The sequence below is a fragment of the Nasonia vitripennis genome, chromosome 4 (assembly GCF_009193385.2).
Source record: "Nasonia vitripennis strain AsymCx chromosome 4, Nvit_psr_1.1, whole genome shotgun sequence".
Classification (NCBI taxonomy): Eukaryota; Metazoa; Arthropoda; class Insecta; order Hymenoptera; family Pteromalidae; genus Nasonia; species Nasonia vitripennis.
The window spans coordinates 1,417,596-1,445,519 of NC_045760.1; the positions used below are offsets into that span (position 1 = coordinate 1,417,596).

A 27,924-nucleotide genomic window follows, 5' to 3' on the forward strand; every position below is an offset into this window, starting at 1 on the left:
CGCCGATAGATCGCACCACGTGTAACAGCGCCGAGCTAAGAAAAATTCAAATGATACAATCCGCAAATTTTTAAATAGTGCACACTACACGTAACGTTACAAAAGTATTGCAGCACTTGTTCAATATATGCAATTCTAAATGTTCTTCTAAAATCAAAATATTAATTAAAGTATCAATAATCATAAAATCGAAGGGATATTAATAATTAAAGTCGGTTATGAAAAAAAAAAAAACAACTCGGATAGCTCTCAAAAATATTTTATTTAAAGTTTTTCGTTCAAATTTGTGCTATAAAAATAATCAACTTACTAATTATTTCGCTTTACTCACATTTTTGCTTTGCATGTACTCTAAACATATACATTATATCACATCTATTTGCTTTCACGAGATATCTCACATTATACACAAATATTAATTATATATTAGAAACACTTTTAACATTCAACTTGAAATTTACAAGTCAACAGTGAGGTAGACTGTTTAGTACGTATACGATTACTCACCGCAAAATATAAAGACATGCGATTTCACGTGTTCGCGTGTCGTCGATTGTGCTGCGAGATTAAGTACGCAGATATATACAATCATTTTATAATAGCGTCCAAGATATCAAGACCAAAAATACATTTTGTTTTTAATTCGTTACTTCTTGAGGGAATTAAAATTCTTTAAATTTAATTTACAAAAAAAACCTTCTACACGCGGCTAATTTGCGCATAAAAGGCTTTTGAAAGGGATCCGTATCTTTTTGGGGAATCTGAACTATGCCAGTCTTTTTGAAGAGTTACGTATATAGTTTCCGCGCATACAGATAGGCAACACACAATTTTGCTTAACTAACACAACTTACACACAGTATAAGCAATAGTTTTGATCGTCGTATAACAATTCGTCCGCGACAGCTGACGCAAAACCATAAATAATGCACTCGTTGCTTATAATATAAATGTACTCCAAATTTGCTTAATCATCCTCATGACGTTTGGCTTGTGAAAGTTTTCTCCTAGTTTTCTTTTTATCGACAAACGACGGCGCCTGTGCGACAATGTGGGAGCCACGAATTTCCAACTGCTCCATGAGATTGTGGTTTCGATTGCGTGGAGAATTTGGTTGAACAGATCGCGATATCGGACTTAGGGAGTTTCGACTACATCGCATATGTATGCTATCCGCAGTTTTGCTTGGCCTAAAACGATCGATCAAAAATATCCATTGAAATTCTTTCATAAGCTCTGCGCAAGTGGAAAAAGCATTTTACCTCCGTTTACTACTTGGCAGTCTGGAAGTGTCAATAGGAGTGAGCCTGACATTTTTCGGATATATTGCTGGCAATACTGACGTATTCCATGGCGCTTGAACACGGGGTACCAGGTGTGTTTTCCTTGTCAACGAGAATTTTCGCTTTCCGTTCTCATGCTTTGAGCCTGAAAGGGTGAATTGAAGTGTAAGTGCAATCAGAGATTATATAACTAGTGATATCCTAGTAAAAGTATACCTACCCGATCGATCGTTACTAGGCACACGATGGTCATCTCTAAAGAATTGAATCGGAGTCGTACGAAGGGTGGAAAAGCTCTCTCTGGAGGTAACGACGAACGGCACTGGACTGACAATGACCCTCTCGTTGAAAACCATGCCAAGCTTATTCCTTCCAGACTGCAGCTCTCTTTCTCTATCCTTACTCGCTGATGCGTCGACACTGTCTATTTTGTAATAAAAGTTGTTGCTCTTCAGAGGATTCTTGCCGGTGCACGTAGGCGCCGGCGTGATTTTGAGGAACTCCTCGAAGTTGTCGCTCAATCGATCCTCGGCCTCCCTTTCTGCCTCGATCTCCGCGAGCTCTTTGCATATGAATTCGACGATGTGATCCAGAACTTGTTCCTTGGCCTGTCTGGAATTCGGCGTCGTGTGACAGCTCAGCTCCTGTAACGAAACAACGATTCTGTAAAGAGCATGCAAAGCGGCATAAATACAACATAAACGAATACAACTTACGCTCATTCGCATAGACAAGTGATTATCGTAGTTCATAGACGCATTAGCGCTGCCGTTCCTCTGCGCGCTTCTCTCCCTAATTGCAAGCGGTGCCGATGATGCGAGGTGGTTACTCCTAACAGTCAGACCAGGATTGTCGTAGCCCGTCCCGAGGATCCTGAGATGCGGCAGTTGACTGCGCCACTGCAGACACTCGTCGTAGAGCGACGTGCCAGGTGGGACCTGGGGATTCTCCTCGTCGTACAGCACCGACTCCAGAGCCCTCCACTGTTCCAGAACGCGACGCGTCGGCACGTCCCCCACGTCCTCCGACCAGGAGCTCTCGCCCGTGTCCAGCTCCCAGCTGACCGAGGAGCGCATCCTGTTCTGATGTTGCTCTGCACCGTGCTTGCTGCTGCTGCTGAAGCTCGAGCTTTGTCCGATCGTCATCCTCGAGCTCGGGTTACTGGAACAATGTAACGTACGTTATAATAGTATAGTGTGTTATTGCTTTGTCGCGATTGTTTGGTCGTTTGCTGAATGAAATTAGCACTGTATTGTGGAGAGACTATAGACGCGAGTGTGCACAATAGGTTATACCTATAGCTGCATTGTAGTACGTGTATTGACAGTCGCGCGGTTACATATAGACACGGCGTCAACGACACGACGCGTGTTTATTTATATACGAGGCCGACACACATTCGCTCTAGTGCAAGGGAATAAGTACGTTATTATCTGTACGATACTCACCGCTGGGTTTTCGCCGTTTTCTTATGCATCGCATGCTTCTTCCATTCAGAGCCGCTGCTGGTATATAAACAGGTGCTCCCAGCTCGAGCGCACGATTTCCCGGTATAATCCAGTCCGACAAAGCACGACTGTGTGTGTGTGTGTGTGTGTGTGTGTGTGTGTGTGTGTGTGTGTCTATACTTATATTGATTTTCCTCGACTGTCCTCCTCCGGCGAAAGTTTAAACGACTGGCTCATACTTAGCGAGTAGTACACGATAAGCCTGAAAAAAGGCTGGTCTGGAGCGGCAGTCAAAGTGGCTACTGAGAGGGAATATCAAACAGCAGGCTGATATATACCCGAAGAAGCCGAGTTGGGAAAGCCTGCAGACGAGCGAGCGTGCGCGCGAAAGGTAAAAAGCTTGATAATCAGCTGCGGCTGCTCCTATATATCCCGCGCTATAGCGGTCGCACTACGCCCGGGGGTAGCAGGGTCGGAGTGTAGTATATAAAGGCGACAAGGCCATCGGAAAGCCATCTCCGATCTCCCCGCGATCTCCGATTCTTTCTCCCCCTTGCGCGCGGGGCGCGACGAGATACGCCGCCAGCCGCCTCCACCCCGCAGAGTAGACTACTGACCTGTGTGTAATGTGATGTGCCTTCTGCTAGCTGGCTCGCTCGCTGGCTTTGCTATAAGCTAACTCCCCCTTCCTTCTCTCGGCTTGACTAGGTATGCCCTTGTTGATTATATTCACCGCTTGTGTACACAGCTGTACAGTTTGCAGCCGTGCGGGCTATAGCGTTCATCTGACCACATCACACACGGTTGGTTTATCTTAGCGAGTATAACGGGAAAAATTAAAGCGGCGCACGCGAGAACGCGCTTGATTACACCGAGATTTCGTGCGAAAAGGAGCCTTATCGCGTTACCGTATCTTATTCAGATAAATGGCGCAGGAGGAAACCTTCGAGCAGGTGAGAAGCGAACTTGAATAGAGCGTCCGTCTTATAACCTATAATTTCTCCTTCGACTTTGTTGTTGTTGTTGTTGTTGTTGTTTTTTTTTTCGATTCGTATCTCATTGATCGTGTTACTTACTTGCGGCTTTATCTCATTAAAGTTCGAGGATGAGGAGAGCGAGATTCCTATCGGAGGAAGCTTGACCAGTGGCCGGAAGAGGTTGTTCTCGAAGGAGCTGAGATGCATGATGTACGGTTTTGGAGACGATCAGAACCCCTACACCGAGAGCGTCGACCTCCTGGAGGATCTAGTTATCGAGTACATCACCGAAATGACCCACCGGGCTATGGAGATCGGAAGAACCGGGCGAGTGCAAGTGGAGGATATTGTATTCTTAGGTGAGACAAATACTTGGTTGCATACGAAATTTCTGTGATCTATAGTACCCTCAATGGATTGTCTGATTTTGTTTTTGTTTTTCAGTGAGAAAGGATGCGCGGAAATACGCCAGAGTTAAAGATCTGCTGACAATGAACGAAGAGCTGAAGAAAGCAAGAAAAGCTTTTGATGAAGTTAAATACGCAGGTAACGTCACTCAATAACCTGCTTGTATTGGTTATAAATATATAGCTGTATTTTTTACAAGTTTTTCTTATCTTATGTAAACGGTTTTGTTATTTTTAAGTACCAATTTTAAGAAGAGAGCAATATATATGCATGTTCCTTAATTATTTTTTAAGCATGACTTAGTGGTTATTGTTCTTCGGATATTTTTCCACGTTCTAGCTATAATTTGTCAGTACTTACTTTGTAACACAGTTCACAAGTGTATTCGCCAATTAAAGTGCAATCTTATAAATTTATTTTATACAATATAAAGTTTTATTTATTTACAATACAAGTTTATGTTTTACAACTAAACTTTACCCACTGCTGTTTGTGAGTCAGCAAGTTTTTCAATGCATGCATGCATGGAATTTTTTTTGAGTTGACAAATTAATGCATTAAACAATGTCGGAAATGGCTCGTTTTGCTGACAGAATAACGTCGTTCAGACCAACCCCGTGATATGACGATCCGCAGAGCACCAAAGGGATTTTATGCGAGGAGATATAGTTTTGAATGCGCTGCATTCTTTGACTATGACCAACCACGTACTGTGGAATACAGTCCTTCAACACAGCTACATCGACCTCGACTGGATCTTCTTGTATTTTAAGTATATTTTTCGTATGCTTAACTGCTGTAGATAGGAGTTGGTCATTTGTTACGCTCTTTCCAAAGTATTTGTCAAACCATGCTCCACCCATCATTACCGTTAGTACCTGCAAAATGATATTATTTTAGCATATTACTAGTATTATACATGAAATTTTTAGTATGTACTACTAAACATACGTATGTAAAATGAACTTTTGGAACTCAGAACGGATCTATTTTTTTTGTATCTTTATATTTTAATAAGAATATATGTGATAATACAAAAAATCGCTATGTATGCTTACTGTAGTATTATTCTCATTGCTAAAGACACACGAATCAAAGATAACTCCTAGAATAGGCAAATTTTCAGATGGTGCTACAAGAAATCCAAAACCTTCCAATGGCAAAACGTCTCCATTAAAATGAAGATTAACTACAGCTACAGTGGCACATGGTATTGCTTCTAGCTCCCTTGACAATTGTGGATGCTGTCTTTTAAGCAAGGGAGCAAGACTCTTTGCTGACAAACTTGAGACCACTCTTAGATGTTTTTCAGCTTTCCCATTCACGGATAATTCCACCTGACCTGGTTTGAATGTGATTTGTTCGCAATTCGTTTTAGTTTTTAAAGATAAATTAGACTTAGATTTTAAGGAATTACTCAATGCTATAGGAAATTGTTCTAACCCTCCTCTAAGACCCCAAACTGACCATTTCTCTAGCTTAGACTTTTCAACTAAATGTGACTTGGTTGAACTTGCTTTATTTTTGTTTGTACTTTGATTAGATTTTTTTTTTAACAGATTCAACAAAAGACCCTTAGTCATTGAACCGTGCTTCTGTTCGAATTCAAAGGCACTTTTCAGCAAAAAGTTAACACTTATTTGCTTTGCATCTCCAGCGCATATTCCGCAAATCATTGGACTGATTAAGTAATCAGCAACGTCTTTTCCCATTCTTCTTTCAACAAAACTATAAATACTTTCGTCTTCCTTTATTTCTTTCGGAGCTCTTAAGTCAGTCCATATTATTGAAGCCAAACGTCTCTTAAATGGTTCTTGAATTTTTAACAAACCACCCAGTGAATTAGGCAATAGGTGCAATTTTTCATTTACATAAATCAGTCTGTTTCTGGCAGCTGGATGAAACATTTTGACTGCAACAACTTTGTCACTCAAGTTGAGATCACTTATAAGTTGCAGAGTATTTTCTCCAGCAGCGCCTTCAGATCTGATGGTGCGAGGACCTTTCTCAAATATCACTCCACTGGGTGCTGTTACACTTCTTATCCATCCTCCTAAACGATTAGATGCTTCATAGAGAACAATCGACCCTAATTTTGAGTGTTCGACAGCGTAATATGCTGCACTTAGGCCCGATATTCCTCCCCCTAAAATAGCTGTCATTTTGAATACAAGTTCAATTCAAAACATTTAAAAAGTTTATTTGCGAATTTCCCCGGGATCCCGGTATCCAATTCTAACCTCGCCAACAATCACGCAAAGTACTAACGCGCCGCAGCTCGTGTCAGTTATTTTTGTTTGCAATTATCGATTATCGGCTTATCTGATGGCTGAGCAACGCGTCGATGCATGTGACGGTTATACAATTTTGTACGCGGTTTAACTCACGAGAGCAAAGTGTAAGCTTCCGAATATAGGCGACGACTTGCGGGCTTTATTATAGGCACTTCCAAATTTCTACATCAGTTTAACCTAGCATAACCTGAGCGTCCACTCAGTAGCAGTAGATAATAATCACGGCCATCAGGTATAGGTAGGCTCTTCTACTTCTTAGTCGCAATAAAAAGAGCAGACGACTTGACATTTGATCGAAAAGATTTAAAAAATACCAGTTGTGCGTTAATGTGAACGTTTGGGATGAAATTGCTGATGCTGTTCTTTTAAAATTGGAATTTCAGAAAGTTGTATTCCATGACTGAGGATACTTTTAAGAAGGTAAATATAATATTTTGTTGCGAAGAAGAATTTTTAAGAAAACTCGCTTTCTTTTTAACTCTGAATAAAAACTATCTAAATTTAGGAGTTCAATACTAGGGTATAAAAAGCAAAATTATCAAATGCTTGGTAAAGAACAAGGTTATAATTGATGACTTTTATAGATTGTTGAATGGATATTTGATCTCTTACTATTTAAATCTAAACTTGAATTAAAATTTAATACATTTACAAAATTTTACATTTTAATGACTCCAATCTTAAAAAAGAAAAGTAATATTGAAAGGCATGCCTTGTGCTATCGATAGGAAAAGGTTAAGTTGAGTTTTAGAATATGATTTATGCGTATCATTTAAATTTAAAAGCATAATGTGTACAAAAATATATGAATGGAATGTATGAAAGAAAAATAGGCATTGTAAATGAAGTTGAATTTGAATAACAATAGCATATTGACATAGTCTACTATAGTCTACAATAAAAGTTGATGTTCTTAATAGAATTACTTTGCTGTTATACAAGAGAGCTACTTTCCTATGGATTCTCTTGAAGCTTCAGTTGCAGTAGCAGAGGCATAGACTGCAGTAGGCATATTGTAGACGTTATTTTTTATACTTTGCAGTAAAAAAATCCTTATAAAAGATGAAGGACGGTAGTCGACTTCTGCGGGTTCTATTAAAAGTATCTGAAAAGGCAGCTAACATTGCGCGGGTTTGCAGACAGGATAAGGCACTGTTTGCGTTGCTTGTCCAAGAAAAATCTGCAGAAGAGAAAAACCCTAGGTTCTTTCAAGATTTCAAGACTTTAGCTGATGTTCTTATCCAAGAAACAATTAGACATGACATAGGATTAGAGGTAATACTCCTTTTATCTAACGATCAGTAGTATCAATAATTCTCATCATTTCTGAATAAAATGCATACGAGTAATCAGTTTCCAGAGTTAGCTGGTGCAGTCAAAGGTGAGGAGAACAATGTCTTTAGCAACACTTTAGGGGAAACAATTACCGTTGAGATTTGTTCTACTGAAAAGCAGACTTCTGAACTCTTGAAAAAGGTATTGGATGACGATGAGACAATTGCAGACTTACTTGCCAAAGAAGTGCATAAGGATATACTTTTGACCAATGTAGCTATTAGTTCAAAAAACATTCCTACAGATTTCGAAGTTGATATTTCTGATCTAGGAATCTGGATTGACCCCATAGGTATGTTTAAACTAGTTCAATATTTGCGAAATTTTTGTTGTAAATAAAAGCACAGAGTACATTTAAACTTTTAGATTCAACAGCTGACTATATTAGCGGTGGTGAAGTTGTGGATGAAGCAACTGGTCTGCATCTGAGTGGATTGCGTTGTGTTACTGTACTTATCGGAGCTTACTCACAGAGTTCTGGCTTACCGGTCATAGGAGTAGTCAATCAACCGTTTTATACAGAAACAGACTCACGGTAAGCATTGTCACTTTATTAGTTGAAAAAAAAGAGGGATTTCAAGTATATCATAAAATTTTTTTATAGATGGAAAGGTATGTGCTACTGGGGATTTTCAAATGACAGTGTATCCTGCTGCTCTATACGCAACAATGAAGAGCCAACCAATAGAATTGTTTTGACAAGTAGATTTGAAGAACCGAGCATAAAGTCAAAATTAATAGATGCTCAATTTAGGATTATAGAACCTGCAGGAGCAGGCTACAAGATTATAAGCGTCGCGCTCGGTCAGGCGGCTGCGTACGTTCTTTCAAAAAGTTCAACTTACAAATGGGATGTATGTGGTCCTCATGCCATACTGCGGTCCCAAGGTGGAGGTCTGCTGGATTTTAAAAAATATAGAGATAATCAAGATTGCTGTGATTCTGGCATGAAGTATTCCAATGTTGACAGTGAAGCTGCCAACAAAGGAGGTTTGATTGCTTTTAGGGAAAAAGAGATTCTTGATAGTCTAACAAATATTCTGTGTTAAAAAGGAAAGATGATCTCATTATTGTGCAATAGAAATATTTGTAAGGTAAAGAACTTTCACATACATGTTTTCATGAAAAATTGTGTCATACAAAGCTTAACTGTTTAATGTAAAGTCAAGGATTTTAGTGTTTCGCTGTAAATGTTTTTAACGATTTATGTGACGTAATATTTATCTCATGTCGAACCGTGAAGAAAATTCAGGTGCTATATGTGTAACAATAGTATAATCTATTCCAAATGACGAATTTCACTGTGATCATCTCTATTTTGTTGTAATGATATTCTACGAAAGTTGACCGTTTCAATAAAGTCTAAGATATATATTACAAGGTATATCATAAATAACGAATTTATTTTTATTTCACTTAATTTATACTTTGGTATATAACTCATATCACAAAGAACGTCAAGTAGCACAATGACTTTCGTTTATTTTATACATTTATAGAGACTCTTCCTGCTGTACTTCGAGGTGAACGAAATGCCTGTGCATGGGCCCCGAGCTCCTCAGGGAATTGTTGCACCTGAAGCTTGCGCTTCTGATTGGTGCCCCGTGATTGTGGTTCATTTTCTTCCGTACACTGACGTACGTCGTACAATTGTTTTTTCTTCTTAAACTAGAGTTGTGCTGCCCGTCGAAACCTGCAAAGATCATGAGAAATGAGATTCTCGCAAGTAATAGGATCCATGGTGTATTCATGCGTTTCTCGTGATCAAACTCTTTGAAAGTAAAAAAAAAAATGTATACAGTTGCGAAAAAAAGGAATTTATTACCATAAAACGTGTCACATTATACGCTGCAATATACATGTAAAAGCGAGGGTTGAATTAGCAACAACCAATTAAAAAAACTGCGATATAAAGGCCGCCGTACATACAAAATATTCGTCGCTCCTACTCTCCTTTAAAAATGATATTGCTTCGGTATCAGTGTATATTTTGTATATTTGCAAACTACGCAGAGAGCCGCAGACCATTAGGTGGATAGTATAAGATAAAAATGATAAGAAATATGCGTTAAAATCAAAAGCGTCAAAAAGTATTAAAAATGCATGCAATATAAAAGTAATATGAATTGTCTTACATACTACGCGCGATCATACACACCGCACAAGTCGCAGCTAAAAGAAGTGAATATAAAAAGACTTACATAATAGTAGTATATAAAGGTGGTCATGCACTATTACTACAAAAGAGAAAAAAGAAAAGTGTGCTTTCAGCTCGCTTCATTTCGTGAGCTCGAAGCAGGACTGGCAGCAGCACTGGGAGCAGCACTGGAAGCAAGACTGGGAGCAGCACTGGGAGCAGTACAGGGAGAAACACTGGGAGAAACACTGGGAGAAACGCTGGGAGCAGCACTGGGAGCAGCACAGGGTGAAACACAGGCAGAAACACTGGGAGCAGCACTGGAAGCAAGACTGGGAGCAGCACTGGGAGAAACACTGGGAGAAACGCTGGGAGCAGCACTGGGAGCAGAACTGGGAGCAGCACAGGGAGAAACACTGGGAGTAACACTGCGTGCAGTACTGGAAGCAAGACTGGGAGTAGTACTGGGATCAGCACAGGGAGTAACACTTGGAGAAACACTGTGAGCAGCACTGGGAGCAAGACTGGGAGAGACACTGGGAGCATCACTGGGAGCAGCACTCGGAGCAAGACTGGGAGCAGCACTGGGAGCAAGACTGGGAGCAGCACTGGGAGCAGCACTGGGAGCAGTACAGGAAGAAACAGCGCGATTAGCACTGGAAGCAACACTGGTGGGAGCCCAGGTAACAGCACCGGCAGACGTAATGAATGATTGATTGTCCTCGTCAGCCCTGGCGGACTGGCCCATACCGGTGAGAGGGATGCCTACAGCGCTGGTGTTCAAAGCGTGGCTCCTGTCCGGGACGAAACGCCTGATGATAGGCACGCACTTGAGCATATTGAAAATGCCCTGTCGAAATGGTGTGCTCATCCAGCAGTAGATGAAAGGGTTGTAGCAGGCGTGAGACATCGCCAGCCAGTGCAGCATCGCCCAGATGTACGGGAGCCCGTACCACCGATTTATGTCCTCGTTGATATCCATTACCAGCTGCCGCAGAAAGAAGCGCCGATGAGAGATTTTGTTCGGGAAAATGATTTTTCAAATTTATACAACAACGGCGCGTGGCGTTAACGCCGACAGATTGCTCTCGCGCGGTTATCGAATTTCACGCATCGCGTATAGTCACGAATATCGATTGACCGGATATTGGATTCCATTAACGCATGGAAATAATGGAAAATAAGAGAGAGAGAGAGAGAGAGAAGCGTTCGACGATGATCCGCAGATATACGCGCTGACCGGCAAGTCATACTCGGCTCTCTCTCTCTCTCGCGGGCGGTTGATTGTTCCGAGGAACAAATGATATAATAATGCCCTATTCCGGAAATAGAGTAATGTGTACAATACTTACGTTAAGTACGTTGAAGGGCAGCCAGCATATCGTGTATACGATGACCACGGCCATCAACATCTTGATCGTCTGGAAAAGGAGAAAACATAAGAGAATCAGCTCAGTCTCATCTCATTATCATCGTCACCTTCACTTTCGTGTAGTGCTGTTTTGACTGAAACACAGTTGAAAAAAAAGAGACAAAAAAAAGAAAAGAAAAAAAAACATCAAAATAAATGAGTTTCAGTTTCAGTGTCCGCACATTGGGGTATATATACCAGCTGCTCGAGAGCGAGAAGCGATTGAATCGCTCGCGTTGTAAATCCGAATCAACAAGTGTCCCCTAAATCAGCTATATATATACCCTATATACACAGCTCGTCGCGGCTATAGCGTGCCCGCGTGTGATGTACATTTATCCGCGTTAGCCTAAAATCCAATCGGCTAATCCGGCCCCGACTTTTAATCTTCGTATATAGTGTGGCACAGGCTTATGTATATATATACATATCGGATAGCGAATAAGGAGCTGAGACCCCTTTATCAAGGCGATCCGGCCTATACGCTGTACACGGGCCAATTGGATACTGGAAGGAAGAAGCGGCTCGGCTGAAGGAAAGAAAAAACAAAAATAAAGCCAATGCTGGCGATAAATATCTTATAGACGTAGACAGATGACGAAGGAAGACATCGTCATCACGCAAGGTGGCATCTTTGCGGGCGGATATATAAATAAGGCCATAGCTCACAGCCCGTAATTTCGTGTATATGGCCGGTGGGCATCTTAGGCAGTAGCCTCACGATCGCTCGCGGCTCGTTTTGACGTATTATTCCGACTCTCGTGACCTCCACGCACACGTACACACGCGCGCGCGCGCTTGGTTAAAAGTATCACGAGACACGCTTACGCACGTGCGCGCGAGCGTAGACCTTTTATGCCGTAGGCCTCGTAAAAAAGGGTAGAGGCCACTGCCGGCCGTCTCTCTCTCTCACTAGGATATATATATATATATGTATATATCTGGATTACTCGCGTATACGATATATCTGCGGCATTGAGAGAGGCCCGAGGGCTGAGGGGGAGCTAACCGTTGTTTCTCGCAGCTCGCTCCCCTTGGAATTCGCGAGAGCTGAGAGTACGTGCAAACGGCCTTTATTGATACGCCGTGATCGTGCAGCGGACTTTTAAATATTCCCTTCTCTCGAACGCGTGGCCTTGACTCACTCGCTCTCTTTTCTCTTCCTGGCTTTTAGCGCTCGACGATGCTCGGCGCTATAGAGCGTGTGTCGAGGAGAATCCGCAAGAGATTTGGCCATTTGTAAATTAATATCGGCTATTTTAAGCTCCGCAGACAGATGCAGATGGAAAAAGCGCTTCAAAGCGAGTACAAGAGTCGCTGCGCAGTCGATTACGGCACAAGCAAAGGCGAAGGAAAATTGCTGAAAACTAACAAGTCCAGACGCCGCGGCCTTATTACGTTTCTTTCTCTCTTTGCGAATTTTAAGGCGCGCGCCGCGATCAAGAAACATAACGACGCGAGCGAGCTGCTAATGGAAAAAGCTCGGCTTCACAATGGAATAAAGCTACGGGTTATGGGGAGATAATGGAATAATTAAAGTCGAGCAAAAGACGCGCGCGCGTTAAGCCATCAGTGCACGCAGCGTGTATATGCTTTTTATTTTCCCTTTCGCAGCAGTCTCGAGCGAATTTACAATTTCTCAGCGAGAGAAGACCTGCTAGTTTTTCGTCGGTTCACCGCTGCACTTCTTCGTCGCCGCCGCCGCCGCCGAGCGGGAGGGAAGGATATAATTTAATTAAAAAAGGAGAGAGAGAGAGAGAGAAACTCCTTTTTGCTGCTCCGCGAGCATTTCATTAGGAAAGTTTTTCCGCAAACCTCACGGTTTTCTTACTTTCGAAAAATTAATCGCAGACAAGCCCGATCTATCTGAATCTGAGGAGTATATATATATACGCGCCGGCCTCCGCGAAATTATTATCTTCCAAGCCGTTCGTTTGATTAACATTTTTATTACGCGAGCTTTCGCCTAAATTACTCGAGAAAGAGGGTCGTCGTATTGGATTATGGATGAGAGAGAAAGAGAGAGAGAGAGATTTCCCGATTTTGTTTAGAGAAAAGAAACCCGAGGCCTACATAAATCATGTTTCGTTCGTTTGTTTTATTCATTATACTGCGTTTTTCGCCTCGCGATTACAATCTCGCGCAGTGGAAACGTCCGCGTACGGCCAGACGCGAGGAAGGTTTACTGCAAATCGGCCGCTATAAAATTTACTCGGCTCTCGACCTTCGCGCCGCGAAGCTTTATCCGCTCTCGGAAGAGATAAAAATCGGGCATGCAAATGCGCGCGCGAAATTTCCATTCGACAGAGAGACACGAGGTAAATGCGCGCGCGCGCCCCCCCCCCTCCCCCCTATATCCTCTATAGATACACGGGCGGTGGTATACACGAGGGGGAAAGAAGGATCCAACGAGTTTTAGCGGCACAGCGCACAGGTGTAGGAGGAAATTTACAGTGGGCGAGTACGGGCGCGTTACACCTGTCCGATAAGTGCGTCGAATCAGGCCGAGTTATGGCTCTCGAACTCGCGGCGTACATCTTGTCCTCCTTTCGTTTTATCAAAGCTCTCTTGAATCGCGATTTACATGTCGTTACTCCGCGAGACTGCCTCGGCGATTCGAGCGGAATGCCGGGGCCGATTATGTATTTTTCCTTTTACAAGCTCAATTATCAAAGGCGAATCTCCCGAGGATTTCGAAGAGACGTTATTAGCCCGAAACCATTACTGCCAATTGTCGAGCACTGCTAATTGACAATCGTATTTCGGTGCGCGACAATTATCTCACGCGTCAGATCGTTTCGCGCGAATTCGCGCTGCGACGGAATGAACGTTTTATTACAACTTCACGTCCGCGTACTGCGTAGGTGTGAGCAATAATAAAGAAAATATCGACGCGAGGTGGAAAAAATTCGAGAAAGTCGCAGAGTTTCATTGCGTTAACGTGCGCGGAGGATGCAGCGGAAAAGGGCGAGAAAAGTGTCTTCCTCTGCTGCGCACTCGGTGTATGCGTACGTTGTGTACGAAATATATACTCAGCTCTCGACTACATTCCTTCGTAATCGTTCGAGTGTGTACACACGGGATTCACTATAGGATTCTCGATTTACACGTCCGTCCGGGCGTAAATTTACACTAGAGAAGCAGTCGAGCTGTTTTTCAATCCTCAAAACCGAATGAAAATTCTCGCAGCTCAATTCTGTAACCGTCGCGACGGCGGTTATATCGACTGCTCTATATCGAAAAGCCTGATTTATCGCTCGAGCAGCTCTCGCGTTCGTTAGTCAAATAATGCGAGAAGTTTGGGGAAATTTTCGTCGCGTCGCGCATACACACAGTGTCGAATAATACAAGAAGTTTGGAGAGAATTTCCGAAGCCGAGTATTACGAGCGAAGGCATCAAAGTTGCTCGTTTGCGGAAAAACTTATGGAAAAGGAGCTCGAATTGAATCAAATTTTGAAATCAAGCGGCTTCTCCTATAGTTGCCAACTCCTACTCCGCACTGTGCGTAACCAGCGAATTTCGACGCATTGTACATTTTTAAATTCAATTTGCATCGAACAACAAGTGTCCGTTTACCCGTACACAGAGAGAACGCGAGAAAGGAGCTTTCGTATACAGTACTCGACGAAAGCCTCCGCCGCCGCGGCAACAACAAACACATCGCAATAGAGTGTACACTTCGATAGCGAGTAAGTATAGCAGTGCGAGAATGTGATTTTAGCTCGGAGCGCAAAGGTTTCAGCAGACTGAAATAACGTGTATCATAAACATTTGTTTCCATCCGAGTGTATGGGACGCGTATACGGGGGGGTCTCGGCGCATTGAAATGCAGGCTACGCACCGCTATACGGCCGACTGCATAATATCGTAGCAATTAAGCCAGATAATGAAGATTAGCCGCGCGCGCGGTATCAAAGGAAAACTTTCTCCGCAGCGGCGGAAGCGCTGCTCTATATTTGATGAGCGAGAGAGAGGGGGGGGGGAAGCAGCCGGGCTTTGATTTACGCAACAGTTTTTTTTTTTTTTTTATCAGCTCTACGCACCTCTGGTCCTTCGACGTTTTCCCCGTCCGTTATCGGGCCCGCGATAGTTCCGGTTTACTGGCTGCGTCTAGGGGCTCGATTGTCCGACGACAAGCCATAAATTTCTAGCCGCTTCCCGGCCGAACGATATATAGAAATTGCGCGCGCAGCCCGAGCTTTGTTATTCGCGCTGGGACACGTGCTATAATGGTCGGCTTCTGTCTCCTCGTCCCTCTGCTCGTCCTGTCAGTTTGCGGGTGTGAGTTATTCGTATAGTTCTCTCGCCGGACTCATCCTATATTCATCATATATAGATCGGCCTCTTTCAATTCGCAGCGAACGCGAGGAGGGCCAGGATCGAGGATGCCCTGCAGGAGATCTTCTTCAGGCTGTATTCGGGGTGAGCAACAGCTATTCTCTTTGTTATACCTCTTAACCGACTCTCACGCGCTCTCTTCTCCTCGCAGCGATCCGGAGCAATACGCGGACGCGCGGCTGTACGAGGTGAGGAACCTCGTGGCGCGGATGGAGCCGGATAAGCCGACGGTCTTCTATCTGCACGGCTACACCGGCAGCGCCAGGAGCAGAGACGTCTTGGCAGTTGTTTCGGGTGAGCGCCTCGGCTATTCGCGTTATACGCAGAATTTAATCCGGCTGAAAGGCCGCAACTCCTGGAAAGCTGAATCGAATTCGGGCGGATTGTTCGCGGCCCGAGAAAAGAAGCGGATTTTCATCGCGAGAGACGCGGTCGATCGGCAAGTGTGATATTGGAAAAAGAGCGACGGCGCGTCAATACGGAGGACGATGAAAACGCCAACGCGCGGTGAATTGAAACGGCCGCAACTAATCACCGCCGGTCAACTGTTATTGCTATTGCTCGACTCGCGAGCGCATAAATTTCGGAGCGAGACGCCCGCGGCCCTCTGTTTTTGAGGCTGACGCGAATAATCGTATTTAGCTCAAAAGCCGCTCTCCGCCCGGTGGCGGGCGCTTTATATCGAGAAATAATGAAGGCTCTCGTCGTCGAGCCCAAGCAGGCGGGGGGGGGTGTACAATTAGACGCGCGGCTTTTCAAGAAACGCTTTGTATACGTGACGCGTAAATAATGCAGGACGAGAATCGCGAGTCGAGGATGCGAGAGAGTTAAAAGCAACGCGTTGTCAGGTTATCTGGAGCGCGGCGATCACAACGTTATAGCGGTGGACTGGAGCCCGATAGCTGGAAAGAACTACCCGAGCGTGGTGAGCAGCGCCAAGTCGGTCGGCGAAGCGGTGGCCGGGGCGATCGACGAGATGGTGGATCAGGGCTTGACCAGCCGGAGCATCCACGTCGTCGGGCACTCGATGGGCGCTCAAGTCGCCGGTTACGCCGGACGTCGGACCAGCTTCGAACTCAGCAGAATAACCGGTGAGAGATCCTCGCTTATTTTCCTCCCATATTATCCGAGCTGAGACGGAGTTTTTTTATTTCGCAACGACGTAACGTTGCCTAATCTCTATCTCTCTCTCAAATTCGCTTGAAATCTGTCCAGGTCTAGATCCGGCGGGTCCGTTTTTCAATTTCCTAGAGGCGCATCTCCAGGCCAGCGACGCCAGCTTCGTCGATACGATTCATACGGACGCGGGCTTTTATGGAATAAATCGTGCCTCCGGCGCCGCGAGTTTTTACCCGAACGGCGGCCGACGCGTACAGCCTGGCTGTCCCAGCAGCTACGAACTTTCCAGCCCAGAAGGTAAGTTCCGATTCTTTATTCTCACATTCTCTCTCTCTCTCTCTATGGCTCTCTTTCGCCGCTTTCTGCAGCGATGCGCGCACGTTCGCGTACATGACGCGTTTCTTGTGCTTTGCGACTCTCTCGTTTTGTTTCGCCCTCTCGCAGATTACTGCAGCCATCATCGCTCCTGGCTCTTCTACGCCGAATCGCTGAGAAAGGAAGACTCCTTCCTCGCGACGAACTGCAGCTCCTACCGCAGCTTCGCTCGCGGGGCCTGCGACGATGCAGCCAAGGTTCCCATGGGATTCGCCACGCCCGGCAACGCGTCAGTATACATACGGAAACGGCTCGATAATTTAAAGATTCGGCAAAAAAGACAACCTGACCGGACATTTTCCACCTGTCTTTTTCAGCCGAGGCGTGTTTTTCTTGACGACGAAAAGCGAGCCTCCCTTTGGCATGCAAATGGACGGGGCAGTATCAACGAGTTCGAGAGCCGACAGGAATATTAATAACGCCGACAAGAAGGAGGCCTCGAATTCCCGAGAGACAGGGACGGGAGCTGCGCGCGCTGTAGAGAAGAATTTAATCGGAAGATTTATCGTGTAAGGCGCGCTGCTCGATAAAGCGGTGAAAGAGTCTCTCCGTGCGTCGAGAATTCTGAGAAATAAAAAACTTTGGAGGCCCAGGATTTTCCTGATGAATTCTCTCTATGTACAAGGGTATTATAGCCGACAAAAAGTTTCGTCCTTCTCGAGCTGCCGGCGCGGGAAGGTAAGATAAATAGCGAATACCGCATCGAATTTGACGGACGAACTTTTTCATAAAGTACAATCCAAGTGGGGCTCCCTCGTTACACCTACCTTCGTCTTGCTGCGGATCATCCGCTGATCCCGATTGTCTTCGGCCTCGCCGGGCGCTTTCTTGCCCCAGACCACGATCGCGATGCTGATGTAGCTGAACAAGAGAATGAGCAGAGGTACCAGGTACTGCAGTATCAGCAGGGCGATGGTGTAAGAGTACCTGCGAGTAGATGGGAAGCAATTGGGTTAATCGCTGCACGCGATACTCGACAAGTCGCTATATAAATTTCTCTCGATTCGACTCGACTCGACTTACTTCTGCTTCTTGTCCGACCACTTCTCGGTGCAGGTGTAGAAGTCGCACATTTCGTACCTGATGTCGGGCTGCTCGACATCCGAGACGACCAAGATGGGGAGCGAGATGGCCATGGCCAGCAGCCAGACGATGAGGATCGAGATCTTGGCGTACTTGGTTCCGCGTCTCGGTCTGAAGAGGTACATTATCGCCAGGTAGCGTTCCATGCTGATCACCACGAGGGTGTAGGCGCTGACGAGCACCGCCACCGCCTGGGGCCGAGATTTTTCGATAAGGCCACAACGACACACGCGCGCATATTTAAGAACGGGTAAATTATCGAAGAAGCACACCTGGAAGAAATTGAAGATGGCGCAGAGCTGGGACGGGAGGAGCCAGTAGTGGAAGACGAGCGTACTCAAGACGCTCGTGGGCACGCAGAAGATGTTGATGAGTATGTCCCCGATGGCGAGGTTGACGATGAAGTAGTTGGTGAGGTTGTTCGGCCTGAGGTTGTTGCGAGTCCTGATGACGGCGGCGCAGACCAGACTGTTTCCCCCGAGCGCAATGACGAACATACTGCCGTAGAGGATGTAGAGGATGACCTGGGCCAAGGTGCTAGTGAAAGGGATGTTCCCGTTAAAATCGTCGCAGTCGAAGATTAAGCTCCCGTTCTCCAGCACTGACAGGTTGCGCCAGTCAGCTGTTCCCGTAACGATCGCCGGCTCTTCCGTCATACTGCAGTTGATGTCGCCGCCGCTGCAGATTTCATCCTGCGTGCTGGTCCTGCGGAAAAAATTAATTAATTTGCCCGGTTAGACGCGCAATTGTACTCATTCCCGAGCGCGGAGGAAAAAATCCCTATCCTCACATGTCTGAGCTTCCTGCCCTCTCTCTCTCTCTCACTCTCTCGAATTATGCCTCGTCGAGATTGTAAACAGCTCTTTCTCCGGCGAACTTGAGTAAAAAGCGCGAGCGAGCTGAGACAGGCGTGAACGACGAGAGACCGCAGCGCGCGGAATGCTAATAAAGCTCGGATCTACTCTGCCGTCTGACGTTTGCCTGCGCGCAGACACAGCGAGAGCTCAGCCGCGCGCGAGGGCTTATAATGTCTGTATACGGCGCTTGAAATTATACGCATTTCAGACGGCAGACAGAGAGAGAGATCGAGAGAGAGAAAGAGCTCTGTATAGCTTGTTTACACGCGCGGCTTTAATCATCGAGTTCCCATATTCGGCCGCGCTGTAAACACGCATCAGCAGCGATATCGATGTTTACATTTCGCCGCGTAACAACAACACCGCGCCTATTCTTCTTATGCTCTTATAACGCGCTCGTATCGCTAACGAACCGAAATCCTCAAGGGTATTCCTTTTAATCCGTGTAAACATAACCGTATATATACGTGTACGAGTCTCCGGCGGGATATGAAACGTTTAGACGCGGATACGTGCGCGCGACAGCATAATTATTGTACAATATACGCCGGGCCCGGATTTCGAGAGCTGCGCGAACTAGACGATTTTCAGCAAAATTCGATACACACTTTAGCTTCGGGACACGTATGTGCGAGCGAAGGTATATTTGCTACTGCGATGCGCCCACGGAATATCGGACGTCGTGTTATATTTTTTTCCCCGGCCCCCCCCCGATATCGATCGATCGCGAGACCAGCTTCCTTATATACCAAGGCCGAGGATAAGTATTTTTTTACTCCGTCCCAGGTAAGAGTATAGCGAGGAAGCGTAAGTCTAACCCTCCCGGCTGAAACGTCGTAAATAACGAATGTAGAGCGCAAACAATGTTCCTCTCTAGCTCTCCTTATACCTCCGCTGAGCTCAATCAAGCAGCTCGACGATATATTAATACCGTTAAAAGAATCGAGTGCTCTAGGAACGATCAGAAAGAGAGGGACATATCTCGCTCGTGGATGGGCTCGTTTATCGCGCTTGATTTATCATTTACGAAGCTTCGATCGCCGCCCGGAGAATACGCGCAAGTTGTAAGCCAAAAAGACGTGTGCGTATAGTGCACGTTTCATTAGTGTCTCGTCAGCTTTATGAAATAAATTCTGACGTGCGCTGACGAATTTTCTCAATTCAACTGGATAACTCATGTTATATATGTATATATATTCGAGAAAGAATTGTTTCCAACAGCCCTATAGATATTAAAAGTATATAATTAGCGAGCGCCAAGGCCGTTACTGCGGTTGTTTATAAATTTTCCATTCGAGCAATATTATGCGCGAATGTCCTGCGACGAAACTTTCGAGCGATGCATCTCCGCTTTACTCCCACTACCTTGCATACAGTCGCGATAACCGCTCTTTCTCTCTCTCTCTCTCTCGTTTATATACACGCAGTCCAGAGTCGAGCCTCCAATACACACTGCAGAGAGCGACAGTGAGTCGTGCGACGGGCTCAAGAGACCAGTTCGTTTAGGCCCGAATCCGCAGATTTGAGTCGATTGAATTCGTCGTGTGCGCAGTGCCTTGTGTCGTCGAAAAACTGAGCCATGTACCGGGGAATATTCCTGTTCTCCTATCTTCTGGCTGCGCGGAATTGGATAGTCGCTGCCGCTCCCGAGACTACTCCTCCGCACATTATTTTCATCGTTGCTGATGATTTGGTATAATTCCGAGTCTGATGCGTTTGTTTGGTCTATACGTCGAGCATTGAGAGCGCATATATTGTAGTACAATAGAGCCGTGATGCGTGTACTCGAAATTCAATTAATGCGCGAAAGCCAGCGTAACGGTAGATTTAATTCGTTGAATGTATTATTGTTATACGATGGTAAATTATGTAGAAGATTAGTTGCTTTTGACGAATAATCTCGGTTTATCAATCAGCCGGATAAATCTGTATTTTGTTTTAGAGGCTTAAGCCTCTCTTAATTGCAATTTATACTTCGAGATGCTTTATTCCGGTGCGCAGTACTGCAAAAGTAGGATTTACATCATTATAAAAATTAACTGCTACGTTTTCGATTGTTCCGCGCAAATATGATGCGAGTTCGGCTCTGCCTCCGACATAATACGAAGTAATTTCAACGATGAAGAGTTGAAAGAAGTATTCCGCACGGGATGATAAATTACGTTCAATTTTCGAGGTTAGGTATGCGAATCTCGGCCCGACGCGGGCAAATCGAAATCTCGAGTCTATTATTTGAGATACCTATACAGTTGCAGTTATATGGTAGAGTAGCGCAAATTCATTTGAAAAGGCGAGATAACGTATTTGCAATTAAAATCGCTGCGACGACGTTAACACGCGCATCCGTACACGTGGATCAGAAACGCGAGTCTAAAACAATCTATTGTGTGTTGCGCTTGGAACAAGGGCTGGAACGACGTCGGTTTTCACGGATCTGGACAGATCCCAACTCCCAACATCGATGCACTGGCTTACAGCGGACTAATCCTAAACAGATATTACGTCAGCCCAATATGTACTCCCTCCCGAAGCGCACTCATGACTGGAAAGTATCCCATTCACACGGGCATGCAGCGAGGGGTGAGTATATCTATTTTATTTTTTGTTTTTTTCCCTCTCCCTCCGAATGAAATTTCGCTGATAACGGCCCGTTTGACGATCCGGGAAATGGCATAAAAAACTCAGAAGCTCCTTTATCAAGGTGCTCAAGGGAGCAGAGCCACGCGGTCTGCCGCTAAAAGAGAAATTGCTTCCCGAATATCTCCGGGAGCTCGGATATCGCACGCACATAGTTGGCAAGTGGCATTTGGGCTTCTACACAAAGGAATACACGCCGACCTATCGCGGATTCGAGAGCCACTTAGGATATTGGACGGGCCATCAGGATTATTACGATCACAGCGCCGTCGAAGAAGTAAGTGTAATTATGTTGCGCGTTTGTTGATAGCCTTTTTTTTTTTTTTTTTTTTTTCTGGCTTTATCCGAGAAAAAAGGCTGGAAGTGACATGTACAATTTATTCAGATAAATTCCGTGAGATATAGAGCCTCTTCGGGAAAAAAAAGCCCATACCACCACCGCTGCCGGCTTGAAATTATTGCCGCCAGCGGCACTTGTGTATCTTGATTTCTTTCTGCCGTGTCTCTCTATACATATACACAGCGTCAGCCCCCCCCCCCCACACCCAGTTCTGTCCGGAATAATCTAACGGAAGTCAGAATATAAATTCTTCGTACACACGCTCTTGCAAAGTAATACAAATGATTCGCATAAGCCGAGAAAAAGCCGATCATCGCGCAATATAATGCATAGCGCGGTCGATCGGAGCATAAATCAGTTGCGAATTGTTTTTCAAGCTGCTGTACTTGAAAATATCCCCAACTAAACTAATAGCAAAGTTGTGAGAATTCTCGAGAGACGATCCATCATTCGTATCGATTGCGCGACTACTCGCCCAAGTAGATTCCCTCATAAGCATTATAAGAGAAATTTTGTAATGCACTCGCGAATCATCATTTTTTCTTTTTTTTTTTCGGAGCATCGGCTGTCGGTCGCGCTTGCGTAATTGGCATTATTTAATTAACCGCCGCTAAATCCGACGCGACCTCGCTTTCGTATGTTCTGCGGATATGTTTTTTTTTTTCGCGACGACGCACCTCTTATTTGGCAAAAGAAAAATTTCATCTCAAAAGTACACGCAGGAACGTTGTAAATAAATATTTACTTTCTCTCTCTCTCCCGTCGTCACAAGCTGCCGCGCCATATCAATTCCTGATGCTTCTCGCTCTCTCGGAGCTTGCATGTATGCTTAGTATCGCGTATGCAAAGCGCGTAGTTGTAATACATGCGGAAATATCGTTGGCTAACGAAATTCATGAATCTTAAGCAGAAAAGATGTCTCCGCTACGTATAGACCGTTAAAGAAGGTAATATAGCGCTTTTTTACGCTTCCATAAAACACAGCAGCCGGGAGGAGCGTTAAATCTTTACCCTTTGTCCCATAATGTGAGGTACAAGACGTCGAGAGATATTTGAAATATTAAATTTTCGAATATACACAAGCTATGTACGATGTTTCACGAACCGCAGCCCTACTGGGGAATGGACATGCGTCGCAACATGGAGCCGGCCTGGGACCTTCACGGGCAATACTCGACGGACGTCTTCACGAAGGAGGCTGTCAAACTGATAAAGAGCCACAACGCCAGTCAGCCGATGTTTTTGTACTTGGCTCACGCGGCGGTGCACTCGGCCAACCCCTACAATCCTCTGCCCGTGTCCGACGAGATAGTCGATAAGATCAAGATACCCGAGTACAAGAGGCGACGTTTCGCCGGTCAGTTTCCACTCCTCCTTAAATGTTCTTCCCTTGCGGCGAAACAAAGCTCTCCGTATATATATACACTCGATAATGAAGCTAAGGAGAAAAAAGATAGAAAACGATCGGCTCTGTTTCGCGCCTCAGTGAAAATTTTCGCGTATATAGATCTCGAGCGTTTTATTAAGCGCAGGAATGGCCAGCGCCATGGACGCGTCCGTCGGAGCGGTGGTCGAGGCGCTGGAGAAGAGGAACATGCTGCGGGACTGCCTAATCGTCTTCAGCACGGACAACGGCGGCCCCGCCGAGGGCTTCAACTTGAACGCCGCCTCGAATTGGCCACTTAGGGGAGTTAAGGATACGCTCTTCGAAGGTAGCTACTTGCGGAAAGTATAGGGTGAGCGCTGCTCGTTAAATTTTTCTCGCCTGCTCGTTATATGTACATGTAATAGGTGGAGTGCGCGGGGTCGGATTAGTCTGGTCGGAGCGATTGGCCCGACCGGGCAGGCTATCCGAGGCGACTTTTCACATCGCCGATTGGCTGCCGACGCTGCTCAGGGCTGCAGGGGGCTACGTCAACGCGACGGGCAAGATTGACGGGCTGGACGCGTGGGAGGCACTGGCCGATGACAAAGAATCGCCGAGAAGAGTAGTCCTGCACAATATCGACGACGTCCTCGGGACGGCCGCGATCAGCGTCGATCAATGGAAGCTCATCAAAGGTTTCGATAATTTCACGCAATGCGAAAGTACATCAGGCGTATTGTGTATTAGTTTCCGCGATAGCTCGCGAATTGATTTAACTTTGCTCCTTATTCGGGCTGCGTGTGATTCGCTTGGAATTCCGCTTCTTAAAACTCTCCCGAGTCTATATAGAACGGCGTTATGCTCGGCGCAGCAGAGGATTAGCGCGCGAGCGCGCGCTTTATCGATGAAATGTACAAGTCGCTCGTGTGTGCCCTCGCGATGAAGGTATATATAAATCAGTCGGTGCAGCACTAATCGCTGTAGCGGCAGTCCATTATAGTTAAGATTGTGATCGTTTCGACAAACATCCTCGCGACGAGCCGGAGAATAGGGCCGACGAAAATGCCTCTTATCGCGAACTCGCTACTCATTTATATACAGCTATATAAAAAAGACGTATACGCAATTCCCTTACGTCCTCACACGCGCGAGAGGCTTATTCGGACTTAACCTATTTGGAGGAGAGTATAAAATCCGCAGCGCTCTATTGTTAATAAATACTTTAGCGGAGAGAGAGAGAGGGAGCGGAAAAATTTAATTAATGCTCTTCTGAAAGAGAGATATCCCACCCCCGGTGAGCTCTTCAAACTGTAATATTCCTGATGCGCTTTTCGCTCTCCCACTCCGCGTATAGATCGAAAATAAAGATATATTTTTCTCTCCTCCCGACTCGGTTCCCATCACAGTGCGCGTCTTTCGGCGTTCATATTATTAGCGTCAATATATATATATATATATATATATATATATATCGCGAGAGCATTGTGTGAGAGCTCCCTCGTATTGTACGTTCTACATTGTTTTACGTATGAAACCCGATACGGCCGGGAAATTCGAGTAAATTACAGCGCGTTATATTTTTGTTATTTTATAATCGACGCTTCGATTACGCGGCAAACAGAGTCGGAGTACTCGCGGCTTATCGATTCGTCCGAGCGAGTCATGCACGATGGTGCAGGTGCGGTTCTCGCGCGCGCGCGCATATTTTAACTTTTCAACCGGCGGCGTTATTTGTTCTCGCTGCAGCGGCAGCTACGACACGAGCTGCTATTTCCCAAGGGAAGGTTACATTTGGAAGTGTATACAGTTGAGGGACAGCGAATTCGGGCCCGCGCTCCGACGATTAAATGGAAACGAAATTAGAAGCAGCCGCGAGCGCGGAATTCGAAAAATCGAATAATCCATTAAACGTACGATCGTTTGTTTCAGGCTCGACGTACAGGGGCAGATGGAACCAGTGGTACGGGCCCTCGGGCCGAGACTACCCCTACGACGTCGAGGCTGTCGCCGAGGGCTGTTTGGTAGCGAAAGCGCTGAAGCGCCTAGGCCGAGGATTAGACCGAGGCAAGCTCGTCGAGCTGAGGAACCAGGCGACGATCCACTGCGGTGAGCAGCCGCAGCAGCCGCAAAAAGCATGTAATCCGCTGGAAGCGGCTTGTCTCATCGACGTGCGCGCGGATCCCTGCGAGCGACGCAATCTGGCCGACGAGTGAGTTTTACGAACAGCCTATACGATGATCTGACGCGTATAACGTTATCCCGCGTGTGTCACTGCAGGCAGCCGGATGTGGTGCGGAGACTCGAGGAGGAGCTGGCCAGACTGAACGCGAGCGCCGTGCCGCCGGGTAACCTTCCCTGGGACAGCCAGGCCGACCCGGCTCTCTGGGACCACACGTGGAACAACTTCGGGGACTACGCGACTCGCGCGCTCCGGTGATGCTCGAGGAGAAGGAAACGCGCGAATAAAGCCATGTTATACACACTGCACGATACCAACAGCTCGTCTCGTAGTTTCTTACTTGCATGCGCGAGCGCTGCTCTAACATTATCGTAATTGGAGCGAGCATCTAGATTGGCCACGAGAGCGCAACTTTTTACGATCATTTATCCCGCGGGTAATTGTTTTCCAGCTCCATTAAGCCCCCCCCCCCCCCCCCACTAACGAGGCCTAATTTATTTTTGACAGTTGCGCGCGCCCTTTATCGCCCATCTTGTACTCGAGATTAATCAATCCCCCACCGCCACCACCACTACTCTGATTTGCATCCGCTTCTTGCTCTCTCTCTCTCTCTCTCTCTCTCTCTCTCTCTCATATAGATAGAACAATAGAAATAACCAGTCTAATATGCTCACCTCAGATGCGGAGCAGTCCCATGGCATTAACGAGCTGTAGAGCGTAGTCCTGGCGTCGGCGAGGCTCCTTGAAAATCGTCGTCAAAGACGGCCATTCCCAGGATCGAGAGGCGCGAGAGCTTTTAAGAAATTTTCCGGCTAACGAAGCGCCGCGCACTCTTTCTCACGCTTATACTGGCCCGTTATGCGGAGAAAGAGCGCGAGCGCAAGCGGGATGTTTATTATGTTCTTGAATTACGCGGGAGTGGAGTGTATTCTTTTATAGAGCTGGTTCGCGAGGAATCCGCCGAGAGGGAGAGGGAGAGAGAGAGAGAGAGAGAGAAAATGGACTGCTTAAGAACGTCGCGGCGCTGGAAAGCGGTTGGATAGCGTCTTATTATTATCACTGGTGTGGGCGTGCTCCGCGGCGTTTATATCGATATTTTTAGATGTAGACCTCTGCGCCATTGTTCCATTACTTTTCTCTCTCTCTCTCTCTCTTTGCATCTGTAATTGCAAACGTCAACTGTAACGACTGGCCATTCCGTTCTCGTTTTCCCGCCAATATCGGATCGCAGGCGCTATAACGAATCGAGCTTCCAATTAGCGCAAGCTCTCGACTCGCGGAAACGAGAAACTTATATCGCTAGCTATTCTTTCGTCGTTTGCGTCACATGGCCGCTCACTGATGCCGTGAAAACTGCAACCATACACGCGGCTAACTTGCACAGTGGAGTCTCTCCTTCTCTCGGAACTTTCGCCGCTTGCGGCTCATCGCAGACTGGCCGGACTTGCCTCCTGCGCGTGGAAAGCTCTGCCCCTGGTGCTTTTTGAAAGCGCGCATGCGCATCGCCGCACGGCGCCAGCAGCAGCATCATCACCCTCCGTCGTAATTCTATATCCCTTCAATCATTCACCAAACGCCCGCTCTGTCAGTGTCTACACACGCGTGTGTGTGTGTGCCGCATTATTTACTCAACGACACGGCCGAGGCTCTCAGCTTCTATGTTTCCCTTCTTCGGCGGCATGAAAAAATAAAGCTTGCGCTCCAATTTCAGCCGGCCGCTCGGATGATAAACGAAGTTTATGAAATTATGCGGAAGCTGCTCGACTCGCCCCTAAGAAAGGGCTCTCTCTTTCTCTCTCTCTCTCTCTCTATTATAAGTATGAAACTCAAACTTGGCGCAAGACCCAATTAGTCATTTCGAATAACCGTCACGCTCACGCTGTCGTGTATCAATTTCAAAAATTTACTGCGCGCAACATCGACGTTATTCTGATGTAAAATTGTTCGACGCGTCGGCTGGACCAAAGCGCCCCCGACGTAAATATGAGCAATTATTGCGTCTATAGCTTCTCCAGGCGCGTAATATTCGCGCAAAAAGAGAGGCGGCGCCGTGTTTGTTGCGCAATACCGTCAAAGGATGTAGAGCTTAATCGAAAGCTGAGGTACGCAGAGGTTTACACGCGACAGTCGAGGGTATATCGCTCGCGCGAAAAAGAAAATCGTTAGTCCGCGTCGGAGCGATAAGCTCCTCGGCATGTGTTTACATTCGCCGTCCATTAACTATAAGCATCTCAAAAATAGATTCCAGCACACACAGAACTCATGCTCCTTCTCCAGCTCTCATTGACTCGCGCAGATCGTTCGCGGTATTTCTCTCTTTACGCGCCAGAGCCGCT

The 27,924-nt window shown here is 45.9% G+C and overlaps 7 protein-coding genes across 18 annotated transcripts; 4 read left to right on the top strand and 3 right to left on the bottom strand.

Moving 5' to 3' along the window:
- Window positions 1-243: 243 nt before the first annotated feature.
- Window positions 244-3,703, bottom strand: LOC100679226. Of its 3 annotated transcripts, none has more exons than XM_008213317.3 (6): window positions 3,349-3,440; window positions 2,732-2,993; window positions 2,000-2,444; window positions 1,504-1,927; window positions 1,263-1,428; window positions 244-1,190 (listed from the first exon to the last, which is right to left on the bottom strand). In XM_008213317.3, the coding sequence occupies exons 2-6, from the start codon at window positions 2,758-2,760 to the stop codon at window positions 968-970; spliced, it is 1,287 nt and encodes a 428-aa protein (XP_008211539.1). In that variant the 5' UTR covers window positions 2,761-2,993; window positions 3,349-3,440; the 3' UTR covers window positions 244-967. The 3 variants fall into 3 exon arrangements, with proteins under 3 accessions (XP_008211539.1, XP_003427565.1, XP_008211540.1); XM_003427517.4 differs by lacking the exon at window positions 3,349-3,440 and adding an exon at window positions 3,070-3,186; XM_008213318.4 differs by lacking the exon at window positions 2,732-2,993 and having other exon boundaries at window positions 3,349-3,703.
- Window positions 3,157-5,157, top strand: LOC100122836 (transcription initiation factor TFIID subunit 13). 2 transcript variants are annotated; one of them, XM_001606393.5, is made up of 4 exons: window positions 3,157-3,684; window positions 3,830-4,067; window positions 4,153-4,254; window positions 4,710-5,157. In XM_001606393.5, the coding sequence occupies exons 1-4, from the start codon at window positions 3,658-3,660 to the stop codon at window positions 4,712-4,714; spliced, it is 372 nt and encodes a 123-aa protein (XP_001606443.2). In that variant the 5' UTR covers window positions 3,157-3,657; the 3' UTR covers window positions 4,715-5,157. The 2 variants fall into 2 exon arrangements, with proteins under 2 accessions (XP_001606443.2, XP_008211542.1); XM_008213320.4 differs by having other exon boundaries at window positions 3,185-3,684; window positions 4,153-5,114.
- On the bottom strand, window positions 4,529-6,594 carry LOC100122823 (protoporphyrinogen oxidase). Its single transcript, XM_001606375.5, has 2 exons — window positions 5,175-6,594; window positions 4,529-4,994 (listed from the first exon to the last, which is right to left on the bottom strand). The coding sequence occupies exons 1-2, from the start codon at window positions 6,276-6,278 to the stop codon at window positions 4,674-4,676; spliced, it is 1,425 nt and encodes a 474-aa protein (XP_001606425.1). The 5' UTR covers window positions 6,279-6,594; the 3' UTR covers window positions 4,529-4,673.
- On the top strand, window positions 5,888-9,141 carry LOC100122810 (inositol polyphosphate 1-phosphatase). 2 transcript variants are annotated; one of them, XM_008213321.4, is made up of 5 exons: window positions 5,888-6,830; window positions 7,453-7,685; window positions 7,764-8,037; window positions 8,112-8,280; window positions 8,350-9,141. In XM_008213321.4, exons 2-5 carry the CDS (start codon window positions 7,473-7,475, stop codon window positions 8,792-8,794), a joined length of 1,101 nt encoding a protein of 366 aa, XP_008211543.1. In that variant the 5' UTR covers window positions 5,888-6,830; window positions 7,453-7,472; the 3' UTR covers window positions 8,795-9,141. The 2 variants fall into 2 exon arrangements, with proteins under 2 accessions (XP_008211543.1, XP_032455323.1); XM_032599432.1 differs by having other exon boundaries at window positions 6,487-6,830; window positions 7,331-7,685.
- LOC100679049 (RYamide receptor) lies at window positions 9,130-27,019 on the bottom strand. 6 transcript variants are annotated; one of them, XM_032599431.1, is made up of 8 exons: window positions 26,928-27,017; window positions 26,263-26,381; window positions 18,482-18,914; window positions 18,150-18,400; window positions 17,894-18,053; window positions 11,235-11,303; window positions 10,633-10,870; window positions 9,130-9,438 (listed from the first exon to the last, which is right to left on the bottom strand). In XM_032599431.1, the coding sequence occupies exons 3-8, from the start codon at window positions 18,863-18,865 to the stop codon at window positions 9,239-9,241; spliced, it is 1,302 nt and encodes a 433-aa protein (XP_032455322.1). In that variant the 5' UTR covers window positions 18,866-18,914; window positions 26,263-26,381; window positions 26,928-27,017; the 3' UTR covers window positions 9,130-9,238. The 6 variants fall into 6 exon arrangements, with proteins under 6 accessions (XP_032455322.1, XP_008211548.1, XP_008211546.1 ...); XM_008213326.3 differs by lacking the exons at window positions 26,263-26,381; window positions 26,928-27,017 and adding an exon at window positions 19,000-19,251; XM_008213324.2 differs by lacking the exon at window positions 9,130-9,438 and having other exon boundaries at window positions 9,542-10,870; window positions 26,928-27,019.
- LOC103316977 (lipase member H-A-like) lies at window positions 15,493-17,721 on the top strand. Of its 2 annotated transcripts, XM_016985229.2 has the most exons (7): window positions 15,509-15,575; window positions 15,653-15,716; window positions 15,784-15,926; window positions 16,481-16,723; window positions 16,848-17,048; window positions 17,196-17,355; window positions 17,444-17,721. In XM_016985229.2, the coding sequence occupies exons 1-7, from the start codon at window positions 15,524-15,526 to the stop codon at window positions 17,637-17,639; spliced, it is 1,059 nt and encodes a 352-aa protein (XP_016840718.1). In that variant the 5' UTR covers window positions 15,509-15,523; the 3' UTR covers window positions 17,640-17,721. The 2 variants fall into 2 exon arrangements, with proteins under 2 accessions (XP_031784889.1, XP_016840718.1); XM_031929029.1 differs by having other exon boundaries at window positions 15,493-15,575; window positions 16,848-17,355.
- Window positions 20,488-25,907, top strand: LOC100122775 (arylsulfatase B). Of its 2 annotated transcripts, XM_001606327.5 has the most exons (8): window positions 20,491-20,759; window positions 21,473-21,646; window positions 21,768-21,980; window positions 23,154-23,400; window positions 23,576-23,755; window positions 23,835-24,104; window positions 25,339-25,618; window positions 25,687-25,907. In XM_001606327.5, exons 1-8 carry the CDS (start codon window positions 20,646-20,648, stop codon window positions 25,844-25,846), a joined length of 1,638 nt encoding a protein of 545 aa, XP_001606377.2. In that variant the 5' UTR covers window positions 20,491-20,645; the 3' UTR covers window positions 25,847-25,907. The 2 variants fall into 2 exon arrangements, with proteins under 2 accessions (XP_008211549.1, XP_001606377.2); XM_008213327.3 differs by lacking the exon at window positions 23,835-24,104 and having other exon boundaries at window positions 20,488-20,759.
- Window positions 27,020-27,924: the final 905 nt, after the last annotated feature.